This window comes from Pleurodeles waltl, chromosome 4_1 (genome assembly GCF_031143425.1).
Source record: "Pleurodeles waltl isolate 20211129_DDA chromosome 4_1, aPleWal1.hap1.20221129, whole genome shotgun sequence".
In the NCBI taxonomy this organism is placed as follows: Eukaryota; Metazoa; Chordata; class Amphibia; order Caudata; family Salamandridae; genus Pleurodeles; species Pleurodeles waltl.
Window position 1 is genome coordinate 185,543,873 of NC_090442.1, and position 12,992 is coordinate 185,556,864.

The 12,992-nt window shown below is 45.2% G+C and overlaps 1 protein-coding gene across 1 annotated transcript in view; it reads right to left on the reverse strand.

The window, feature by feature from the left end:
* LRP6 (LDL receptor related protein 6) overlaps nt 1–12,992 on the reverse strand; it is a 591,871-nt gene that overhangs the window by 335,142 nt on the left and 243,737 nt on the right. Inside the window, exon 10 of the mRNA XM_069228018.1 lies at nt 8,865–9,091. Within this exon, the coding sequence (XP_069084119.1) occupies nt 8,865–9,091 (227 nt within the window). The remainder of the gene's footprint in view (nt 1–8,864; nt 9,092–12,992) is intronic.

Consider the following 12,992-nt stretch of genomic DNA (forward strand, 5'->3'; position numbering starts at 1 on the left):
GGTCCAACCCATAGCCTCTAGAATGGCTTGGGCCTGGCCGTTCCTGATCTTCAGAACTCAGGGAAGGACAGGCAGTGGCAGAAAGGTGTACGGCAGGCCATACTTTGTTCAAGCTTGAATGAGTCTCCTAGGGAAGGTGTTCATGAAAACTTCAATATACAGAGGTTTTGACACTGCTTTCTTGACAGTGGTCAAAGGACCTAGCTGGGACATTTAAAGGTCCCGCTAGGGGGTTCATGGTCAAGGAGATGCGCTAATGCAGCAAACTCCAGAGGTGCAGAACCTATTGGCACAGGACAAAGGACCTCAGTCCAACCTAGTTGTTGCTGTACTACATGGCAGTAGGGTTTTCTGTGAGAATCTGTACCAGCCTTCCCTTGAAGGACACCCACCAAGCAAATGGCCCGCATTCACCTATTTGCATTACACTAGCTTTAAGAGTTGCTCGCCTCTGGTTTGTCAATATAGCGCTAGGACAGTCCGTGGCATAACAGTGCCCTTTATAAATTAGTTGCTCTTTCATTTATTCAACACCAACAGATTTATGTGGAAACAGACTTTCGTGGGAGACCAGAGCTCTTTGATTGCTACCCCAGCCCAGAAGGGATACAGTCACCAAGGTCATTTTTAAGTAGCTGGGTCTTCCGCAAATTGAGGTCTAGCAGCCTCTATAGCAGATCTTGTGCAGTAACTTCTAACAGGTTTCCTTGGTGCTGGGCCCACTGAGACTTAAGGTCCCACTGCAGGGCCCACATACGCCACCTGGCAAAGTGGACAAGCAGCTTGAATGAGGCCAACAGGGCAAGCAGCATCAGAGCAGCCTATCACCCATATTTTGGACTAAAACATCAGGACCATAGCCTGAATGTCCTGGACTTGTGACAGGGGAAAGGCCCTGAAGTGAACTATTCTCTAGAACTGCCCCTATAAAGGGAATCCACTGTAAAGGAGTCAGGTGTATTTTTCGCTCCTTGAGAACCCAAACAATGACAGACTGGCAGTCATCTGGACAGGGTCTAAAAGTGACTGTAAAGCCCACCTTCAAACCCCCCTTCAACAGCCAGTTGTCATGGTAGTAAAAACTGGTATCTCCAACCTTCGAAGATGGGCAGCAACCACTGCTATCACTTTCGTAAGGGGCACTGGTAATGTTAAAAAGGAGTACAGCAAACTGAAAACTCCATATCCAGGGCAGAAAAGTCAGCATCCACAGGAAAGAGAAGTTGGGCCTGTGTGAGCATTTTCAATTTGCCCTTCCAGAGAAAGGGATTCAAAGGGAAAATGTTCCAAACAGGATAAAAGTCTCCATCCTTCTTCAGCACAAGGAAATAGTAGAAGTGACAACACTTCCTTACTTTCAGGGTCAGCACCCTCTCAATTGCCCCTTTGACCAATGCAGCCTGCACCTCTTGCAGCCACACTGATTTGGGAGGAAGATGAGATGGGTTGGAAATGAAAGGCAGTGCATAGCCTTGCTAGACTATCTGAAGGACCCATCTGTTGGAGGCAATGGTCTTCCACTCAAAGAAAGTTCATGATCCTGCCTTTCATAGGATGGCTGTGCACATTCAAGCGCAAAATAAAGCTGCCTGGAGGCTGATGCTGCAGGGGAAGAGGACTGGGTCAAATGTTGTCCCTGGTGATCTGCATGATGTCTGAGCCCCATCCCTGGCCATGAAAGGACTAGGGTTACTGCTGTGGTGGTGGCAGGGCCTGGCCTCTGGAGTAGCCTCAGAAGGGTCAGGGCTTCTTAAGAAACTGATCAGCAGGGGTCGAACAGTCAAAGGATCGCCCAGTAGCACCACTTTCTTTAAAGCGTTTTGAGGGCAGCATCAGCCTTTTCCCCAAAGAGGTGGGGCCCATCAAAAGGCATATCAATACAGATGCCTGCATGCTCTCAGAAAAGCCAGTAAGTCGCATTCATGTGTAGCAGTGGAGAACCATACTGAGGCCCATCGCACACCCCAAGCAATCGAGCAGTATCCACGCCAGCGCTAATAACATTTAGCTGCATACTGGCAGTCTTGAATGCTTTGAGCCAAAGAGCCCTGCTGGCAAGATCTCACTGCACATGTCCCAAAGAATAACTGTTCAACAGGCAGATTGCACTGAGAGCCCTCAATACCAAGAAGCCGGAAAAGAACATTAGCTTCCTTAATGCTTCAGTTATTTTCGACTATGTCTGGAGGTTGACAGCACCCAACTCTCAGGAGTTGGGTGCTGCATAAGAAAGTCAAGGTCTATCAGTGCCGGTCTGTAACACCTGGCCAACTGCCTGTTCATCAGTGGACAACAGCACGGCCTCAGATGGAGCTGGACAAAGCTGCAAAACCCTTGTAAGGACATTTGTCTAAGTCTTCAACCTGAAGGCAGCTGTACGTCCAGGACCCCTGCTGCACATCTAATCACTAAAGCAAATGATGCACTCTCCTACGTCAGGGTCCATGGGGTGAAACCAACCCAGTGTGAGGGGAGGTATGCAGCCAATGGCCTCCTGCAAATCCATAAAACATCACTTGTTGTGTGGGTGAAAATCATCCTCACTACTATCCTTACCAGGTTGATCAGAGCTATAAAAAAGTGACAAGATCTCGGAGGAAGGCCTCATGGAAGAGGAAGTGTTTTGTCTGAATAAGAACCTATGGAGAATGGGTGCACTGGAGTGAGGTCAAATCATTACTTCTGTCAGGGGCAATGCGGATTTGGCTGAAGGCAGACCGCAAAGTCAGCAGAGGCTCAACCTCCAGCACTGGCGATGTCAGGACTGGCTTTGGTGGGGATCTTGGAGCAGGAATGGAAGCTTGACCCTGACCTGGTGCGGAACCAGAGGCGGGTTCGTGGGGCACAACCAGCATAGAGGATAGAGCCACCAGTGGTGACCCAACTAGAGGACTCTGCCAATCCTTAGAGCCCGAAGGAGCGCTGAGGTAATCGGAAGAGTGACAAAAATAAGCAGCATGGCCTCTTTAAAGGACTTGTCATTTGCTGATGGCCCGGAGAATTGGGGGCACAATGGGAACAATTTAGGGACTAGCTCCAAATAGAGGATAGGGAGAGAAATTGACTGGCAACTTGACACCCTTCTGACGTCTCTTTGGACAGAGAGTCAGTATGGGGTTGAGTCTCGCTTCAACTTCTTCTGCTTTTACAGTTCGCTTTGGAGTTACCAGACTGCCTCGATTGCAAAGAGGACCTGCTGCAGGAGTGAACTTGAGAGCGGGAACAAGCCAGCACCCTAGACTTGGAGCAGGCCTTCCACGACCTCTGTGACTTCTTTCAGTGTTCTGTGATATACAGCTTCAATTCACAGTTCCAGAGCACCTTTCCGCGAATAAGTAAACATAACTTGAAGTCATGCCCAGGTCCAAACACCAAAAGGCAGACGTCATGAAGGTCCCTCACCGACATCTTTTTCCAGCCATCATTCCGTAGGTTTTAACCCTGTGGTTTCTTGGAGGAACATCATTCTCTTGCATACTAGAAGTATTTTGGACGGAATTGGTCAACTGATGAAAAGGGAGCAGAGCTTGGGATTTGCGTTCTAAGACACAAAAGAAAGGAACTGTGGTTGGCACGCATAGGTCCCAAGTAGATATAATGCTCTCTGGCAGAGCGCAGGAGCACTGTCATGAAAACGTCTGGATCCAATCTGGAGCCTGGTAATTATTTTAATGATGAAGAAACTGCAGTAAGATGGATCCATAAGAATTTATCATTACACAATGAACAAATAAAACCTGTGCAAAACCTCTTAATTTAAGATAGCCTCCTCTACCATAAATTATCTTGGGACTGGAATTACACCAAGGGATGAATACAGAGCCAAATACCCAGAATTGAGAGATATTTTTTTTTTTTTTGTTTAAGTAAGGCGTTTGTTTACCCACTTAATTTGGTAAAACTGTTGGAATACAGTAAACATGTAACACCAGGAACAAACCCAGGGTTTAGCTGAAGCTTCTACAGCACAGTAAGGTAAGCGGCAGACTCAATACCAGACTTCAAATTTTATTACTAATTGTAGCACAATTGAGAACCGAGATAAAATGGCTAAAGGACAGACATGGCCTGTTTTGGCAAGGAATGCGCAGTACAAGGTTGGCTACTCATTTAAAATAACGAAAGAGCACCCGCCCGCCAATGTTTAACAAAGTACATCAGTCACCATTACACTTCAAATACTGGAGTATCCTGATGATAAAACAGCACCTTACAACCTTCCATTCCCCATATAAACCCTTCACCCACACCGCAGTGGCACAGGTAGGACCACTTAATAAAGATGAGTAGTTGGTTGCTGACTTATCTAACCTTTTCCAGACAGGCTCCTTCAAATCATTCACATAAAGCAAAACTGATTTCCACTTAGATTAGTTAGAACATTTACAACATGTGCTAGTAAGGTAATGAAACAAAAGCCTCTATCTTTTTTGGGCCCAAAACGTAGTGTGAATAATAACCATGTTCTACTTCTGGAGCTGGCACTCTCTTGACAGACCCTCTGGTCAAAAGGGCTTGCACTTCCTGCTGCAAAATGGAGACATGGTCCTCAGTCGCTGGGGGCAACGATGGAACATACATCGCAGAAGAGAGGAAGGTAAGGCATATAACCCATGAATGATCTGCAGGACCCACCTGTCTAAATTTATAGCTATCCAACTCTGTGTTGGGATAAGATCTGCTTTTGGATATATGCGCCACTAAACATTTAGGGGTGCTGAGAGACTACCACAGGTTTGCCTAGGTCAGGCCGATTGGGTCTCGTTATCTAAGGGGCCACAGCAAAACTTGGTCTGAGTCCCCAAAAAGATATTCGTTAGTGTCTCATTAACTTTTGGGCTAAATGGTATAAGGCAGGGATGTGGAATTTATTAAAATATCTACTTGTCCAGGGGACAGGTTGCTTCTCAAATCTACTTGTCCTGTAAAAAGATCTACTTGTCCCTTTGGTGCCATGTAGTGTGGCGACAAATTATGGCAGCAATCTCATTATGTAAGAGCTCTGATAATAGCCTCTCTGATTATGCCAGGGCTACTACCATAGTAGTGCTTGAATACTTGCAGTTTCAATCCCTACTGTAGCAATTTCCTTATTTTGTCACCTTTCTGCAGATCTGCATACTGGGGCTGGAGGAAGCAGTAAGCAATAGTTCCAGGGCTGGAATGCCTTTGAGTCTGCAAACCTACTAACCTGCATGTTTTAAAGATTTTCACCAACTTCTCTCTAATATTTTCCCATAATAAGAAAGGTTGGACATTTACTCCGGACAATGGCAGAATTAGAGCTTCTTCCAGGGTTGGGAAGAAAGTGGCCGGAGGGAAAATGAACTTGCAAATGCTCAATAGATTTTCACATGAGCAAATCTACACATGCATATTTACCCATGCTAAAATACAGTTCACAAATATGTTATAGGGGTACGACATATACCATGGGTGCACTTTTGTGACTTTAAGAATTTGGGGCCACATGTAGGTAGGTTCAGATTTGCGAGTCGCAAATCTGAATGTAGGATGTTGTCCCTGACACCATCTGTGATTCGCAAGGGCTTCGCAAATGCCCACCTAGTGAATATTCATGAGGTGGGTCGCAATTTGCAACCCCCTTGCGAATAGCGGCCCTCACAGGGATGGTGGCCTGCTGGAGACAGCAGACCACCATGTCTGTGACTGCTTCCTTAAAGGAAAACGAGATGCATTACAAAAACTAAAAATGAAACGTTTTCGTTTCATATTTTCAGAGCAGGCAGTGTTCCACAGGACCACTGCCTGCTCTGAAAAAATGTTTACAGTGACATTCACAATGGGGAAGGGGTCCCATGGGGACCCCTTCCCTTTTGCGAAAGTGTTAGCACCCATTTGAAATTGGTGCAAACTGCGATTGGTTTGCGCTCGCGGTCACAAAACAATCCTACATTGTACTGCGAGTCGCAATTAAGAAGGGAACACCCCTTCCTAATTGCGAATCGCAAACCCATTTTGCGATTCGGTAACCAGGTTACTGAATCGCAAAACTGGGTTTGTGCATCGCAATGTGCTTTTTGCACGTCGCAATTACCTACATGTGGGTCTTGGTCCCTAATTAGGTCTGGTGTTAACAAAGACATTTTGTTTTTATTAAACTTCTATTTCTCTCTCTTTCGGCTGGCTTTACTGTGAGTGATCGCATTGTGCTCTTCCACAAGGAGCATATTGGCACACAAAGTAGTTTTGTTCAGGGTCAGGAACTACAGTGGCAATCAGTGACGTAACGAAACTGGAGGGTGCCCCTTTGCAAAAAACATGGAGGCGCCCCCTCTCCAGACTCACTCAGGGCAGGTTCTGTGCTGAAGGGGCCCCCTGGAGGGCGGCTGCGGGGGCCTTTGTTATGCCACTGGTGGCAACGTGTGCTTTTAGAGTTCAAAAACTTTTGGGGGGGGGGTTTGCCAGTGTTTGTTACAATGTTGAGGGCCTGGTAGCTCCCACAACAATAAAGTGTTACAAAAGCCATGTCAAAACAAGACACGCATTGATGAAACTAAAAGACTTATAAAAATATGTCAGACCAGTTGGCTTTGTCAGTGTTTGTTTATTTTCATGCTTCCCATATTCGTGTTGAAAATGGTTCCACTGATTTTCCATTAGAAATATTTTTGGGAAATACTAGCATGCATCAACACATTTTACTAAATGACACTTCATTTGCATCTAATCAGAGAGCATTCTAGGAGCAATATACTTAGCCTCATAGCCTAAATTTTTCAAACATGTGTATACACTTTTTTATTTTTGTACTGGAACCAACGTCAGTAGTGAAGTGTGACCTTAAAACATTTATTTACAGCACTCACCCTAATAATGAAGGCTTTCAAATAATGAACCATAAATACAAGTTCGAACAGCATTATCTTTTGGAAACACATTATCTCAACTGCAGAGAGTTCCACTCTCTGTAAACAGGCAGCCAAAGGGTTTGTGCTGCAGAGGGGTGCCTACTTGTCCCAAGGACAAAGTAAACATAAAAACTTGTTGCCCTTGACCCCAAACAAGATGTCCCAGGCGTCGGGCTATAGGAATTCCACATCCCTGATAAGGGTAAAAATGTCTGCTCTGGAACAAGTTGCAGGCTCAGCTCCCAAGTCAGCAGGCAACAGCCGAGAGACTGAGATCCATGGCGCCTTCCCTGTACCTTCTCAGAGTTCTCGGACAAATGCAAGTGGCAAGAAGGGGTCAATTCTAGCTCCGATTATTTATGGTTTTTTTCCATGGACTTACGGGAAGACTTAGATCTCAATGAAAACCGGCCTATTTAGTGACTCCTAAGTGGGATGCACCATTGGACTTGGACCACGACTCAGACAGGTCTTGTTGCAGAGTCTTCTTGTACTGGGCGATATCAAGCTTTTGCTTGTAGTTCCAGAAAGTCTTCTGGTTCATTGACAAGCAGTCACTGCAGGCCATTGTTTGCAACAGCCCCTTAAGGGCTTAAAACCTGTTTTTTTGAGGGGTGTAATCCCTTGCACTATTTACAAAATATAAGTGTCTCCGAGAGATGTGCTGGAGCTCAAGATCTACATCTGGTGGAATGGAAGGAAAGGAAGTGATGTCCGCACGTGGATGAGGTGCCAATATACACTGGGCATGTCATTTCAGTAGCGGTCAGCACAGAGATACTGCTGAAAAGGTTCCAGGTACAGTCTTACACCTAGGGATTGTTTAAAAGGTGACGTATCTGTGGCTAAAAGTCTATCAGAAGTAAGCACTGTCTCAAATGGGGAGCTGCACAATCATTTTAACACTAACGGCCATTCCAAGTAGCACTCAAAAGATCTGGCTCTGTTTCCAAGTGAGCAGCAGTCTGCTAATTTGTGCCCATCCTGGTACCACTGCTACCCTGTTATGTGGCCCCTCCTTGCGCACAAGACAACAACAACAAGGGGCACCTCAATAAGCTATCCAGTGCGGACACAGAACTAGATTTCCACAGGTAATCCATTTCCTGAGAGTTGCAGGGGAGGCTGGAGTTAGTTGTAGCTACTGAAGGCACACTCCAAACAACCTACAATGGCAGCAGTTACCAAAATTTCAGTATTGGAGGCCAACTGAGTGGGACAGCACTGTTCAACAAAGACACCAGTTGTTTAAGACCAGCTGTACCAACACCTCTGCCAATAATAACAGTAAACTAGACTTGTCAATTGTTGCATTAAAGAACTGGGGCAGGAGTGCATAAGAAGGGGACATCTTTAATTTAGCCCAGTGCCAACTCCACAACTTAAGCAGAAACTGATTGCATAGAATGTTAATATTCAAAGGACGATCCATGCAAAAAGAGAGTCAAACTAATAAGAAAGAGGCAACTGTGTGGTAAACATGTATTCATTTCCCACTGCACTAATACACAGAATAGTGTTCAATTTATTTCAGTCAGAAAACAAAAATGTTGATGATCACGCAACACTTGTATCATCTAACAAAAACGTTTATTTTCAATTGCTACTGCGTAATTCCTTGGAGCAGCATTCTTCAGGTTACAATACAAAAAAGGAAACTATTATGGAAATTAGTTTGTGTTTCAGAGAAGCGTGGCAGCTACAAACACACAACCTTAGGACACTACCTTCCTATTTGTAAACACTTAGGTGTAGTGTAGGAAAAGGAGTTTGGTTGTTTTTCATACAGCTTGTGTAGTATCAACATGATCGTTCACTAATCAAAAAGATACAAGTTGTGTCGTGCATGCTCTTCCTCCACTTCTGTTCCCCTTCACGATCAATTATTGTGCTGTACTACTAATATAGTGTTGTTCACCTGACTAGACATCACAGAATATTTTGGTCTGCCTTCAACATGTTGGTTATGAAATAATCTGATAAAGTTCTCACCCATCAGCTGGATCCAGGGCTAAGGCGCGAGGGCTGTCCAGATCTTTCCACACAAGAACTTGTCGGTGCTGACCATCCAGCTTGGAGACTTCAATGCGATTTGTTCCAGTATCTGCCCAATAGAGGTTCTTTCCAAGCCAATCTACTGCCATGCCTTCTGGATAATCTAAGCCAAACTGCACCACATGTTCCAGTGCACTGCCATTCATAAATGCACGGCTGATGGTCTGTAGAAAACGGCGTAAAAAGCAATAAAACAGAAGTTTAACATTTCATTACTTGCGTGAGGCTTGGTCGCAAAAGGAATGGGTCCAGTTCAATAAGGGTGAAAAATATTCCCCAATAAAGACAAACTGGAAATATATGCAAATATATCATGACCAAGATAATTATGAGTAGGTTTTTGCACACCTTATATAATACATCTTAACCCTAAACAGAGATTCCCACCCTTTTCCAGGACCTGAACTACAACATAAGCTCCATCGATGTATGTCACTGGTACACCCGACAGATCACTGCTGAACTGGCTACTGGAAGTCAGACATCTATGTAAATTCTTGTGATGCTACTACAGTACCAGAACTCATCCACATATGTGTCGACACTCTGATACTTAAGAACAATCACACAAATCAACCAACAGGAAAGAAGCACATGTACCTACAAAAAATGATCTGCTGGGATCAGGACAAGGGTGGTAAGAAAGCGGCCAGGTAATAAAACAACAATCTGAAATATCATATAAAAAAATCTTACATCTGCAAACTAAAGACTGAACAGCCTGGAAATGTTTGCTATTCAACAAGAGACATGCTGCAGTAATATACACAAGGAAGCTACAGCAACAGAAACCAGCATTATTAAGAAAGAAGAAAAGAAACTAAGATGGGGTAGGAGAAGTAAAGAGTAGCTCCTTGTGAAGGGAATGTAAAAGCAACAGAGTACGCAGTGCTGACTAGGGCCATTCTAGCAAATTGGAGATCTTAATAAACAGTTGGTTGGAACAACCTTGGGTTACGTTTAACCACTTATTTTTTTAAGTAAATCTCTCTTTACAATGTCTAAGTTATTGTACTTTGTTTTTGTAGTTTAAGGAAATTCACAGCTGCTTCCCTGTATTTTTGGTTAGCTTTCAAAGGAAATTCCATACTTCATCATTAGCACTAAACTGGCCCACCCATTAAGAGGTCCCTTTAGTACATTTCATAAATAATTAACTTTCTCCCCTTTTAATTTGAAAAGCTAACGAATTTCAATTAAAATCAATTCTGTAACCTATTAAAAGGCTAGATTTGTTAAATCTGTAGGACCCTGGCTCTTTGGTATGTGAATACCGTTTAAAGGGCCCAGGGGTTCCCCAGGAGTGGCCAAGGCTTGCTATGCAATCCCAAAGTGCTCTAATTAGGGGTAGTGTGGTTGAGCAGCCTTAGTCTTAACACAGGCGAGTGCAAGAAATCTTCAAATACACACAATAGTCAATAAATGAGGCACGACTCAGAAAGGATACCCACATCAATTTATAGAAATAGTAAGTATCTTTATAAATGTTTAGGCATCAGACAAAAATAGTTCATTAAGTTGGTTTTTAAATAGGAATTCTTTTCAATTTAAAAAAAGTGGACATAGTGTGATTTCTGAGATCTGCAATGTTATCCCATAGGAGGAAAAACAAGTTCTGCAAATAGACAGAGTACAGCGACTTACAAGACCAATCTTCAAGAGTTAAGGTGAGCAGTGGACAAGGTCCAAGGCAGCACACCAGCAGTACACCTTCAGCGGCATGGGGGCGGCAGGGTGCAGAATGCAAAACAGCATCAGGTGTCCAATGTGTTCCAATGGGGATCAGTCACTGCATAAAGGCTGCAGGCTCTGGCCGGGAGGTCAGTTGGACTGAACCAACAGCAGGGCTCAGGCCTCACGATGCTCAGGCACAGGACCTTTGGTCCTCTTCTCCACAGCTCAGGAGCAACAGGTGCACAGGTGGCCTTAGATGTTGGATTTTCTTTAATGAAAGAATCGTAGTAGAGGCGAGCAGAAGGCAGAGGCTGCAGGCGTCATCGAGGAGTCCAGGAGGGGTGAAACCACGATGGACCCAGACTCTGGACGGCTGGGGAATCTCATTGGAACTGGTGATCCACTTCAACTTGGGTCAGAGACGGCAGATGCAGTGGTGAATTCAGGTGTCTGGTTTTGGTCGTTCTAGAGGCTTCAGAGTCCATTCTTTTGGAATTTGCTGGAGAACAGGTCCACTGTTCACTGGAGGTCATGAGTCTATTGAAGGCAGGCAGGCAGTCTTACCGGGTTCCTGGAGTCACAGCTGCAGGACGAGTCGACTTAGGAGCAGATTTCAATGAGGGATGCAGACAGGCCATCAGGGTTGGTACCAGGTCAGCTGCTTCTTTTTCTCCTCGCCTGCTGCTGCGGCTCTTCAGTGTTCTTAGTCTTCTTAGGTTGTCAGGATCTGCTTCTTTGGTGCCAGGGGCTCCCCTAAGGCCCTTGGTCACTACAGCCCCTATATGACAACTTCCTGTGAGAACTGGGAATTACCCTGTCCCGGAATTCCAGATATGGCATCACAAAGAGGACTACTTCAGAAACTGTGTCCACCTCGCAGTAGCCAACCGTAGGGGTGGTACTTGCCTCGAGGTGGCATTCCTAACTGACTAGCAAATTGTCCCACCTGTCCAGGTGGGAGGTGGGCTTTCGATAAGGGGGAAAAGGGGTGGGGTTCCAATCCTGTGAGGGAAGCAAGATTTGCATTATAAAGATGGCAGCCCTTTGAGGCTTGCCACCTTAGGAAGGCCAATCAGCAAGTCATCATGTGGGAGGGGGTGTTACACCCTCTTACCAGATAGGCATGTTTTTTGGACCCTCCTGAGCACAGAAGGCTCTCACCCTAGGGGGCCAGAACCATGCCTTGAGTGGCAGGCTGGCAGAGAACCAGCCAGCAAGCACACCAGATGCTAGTAGGGTTTCAAGGGGCACCTCTAAGGTGCCCCCTGGGTGCATGTCAATACCCAATGGAAATCCATCACTGGAATCAGTGTGGGCTTATCAATACGAGATATTTGATACCAAACATACCTCTCTTCAGTGAAGCCATTGTGTAACCTGGGGAACATGTAATGGCCAGTAAATGGCTTCCCTGGCCACTTTCGAAGTCTGAGAATTGACAAAGACACGGCAGGGCATGTTTGGTCTTGCAGAAATAACTTCACATGGGATATAATGCACCCTGCCTTAGGGCTGTAAGGCTTGCTCTAGAGGTGACTTACTTATATTGCATGCAGTGTTGGGGGACATGACACACAGGCTGTGTGCCACGTCGTGTTTTCGCTTTTGTCTGCACCAGGACATGCAATGGCAGTCTGCCATGTGCTTGGTGAAGGGTCCCTTAGGGTGGCAAAATTTGTGCTGCTGTCGTAGTTTGGACTCTTGCTCTAGGCAATACTGCTGGTTTAAGGATGACAGTACTAATGTTTGTAGGCGACTATGCCTATCCTACAAATCGTAACAGTCGTCCCAACCTTTCCGGCTCTCTAGCAGCACCTCACCAAAAACCCAAATAGTAAAATGTGATTTGTGGCAGCCTTTACGCATGGACTCGAGAGTATGACATCTCAGGGAGTGTCGTGGTTAAACGGAGATAACCCCTTTCTCACAGATACATCATGTCTCAACCAAACAGGCAATAACGAAGATGCAGTAAAGTTTCAATAGTTTTTATTTAACACAACTGCAATCTGTGATAGGGTGCCTGGGCTGCAATGATTAGGATAATGAACAGTGCGAGAAACAGAATCGTAAAGACAAGAGTCATTACTACAAAGACCCCCACCATCTTGCAATAACATGAGAAGACAGAGTGTGTAATATGTCCTAATACACTATCATGATATGCCTAACCTCCTATCTAAAGGAGAGCTGGGTGTTAAACCTAATCTGCCAATGCCATGTCCATGAGAGGAGACCCCAACCCTCGTTAACTTGAAATGAGGTCTCTATCTCAAACTCCGTACGGACACGAAGACTGGGTCAGCGTCAAGACGACGGGCAGCATCGATATCAGTGATGGTGGCGATGCCCTCTGGTCAGAATCCCTCTAATTATCTGTCTAAAGTGTGG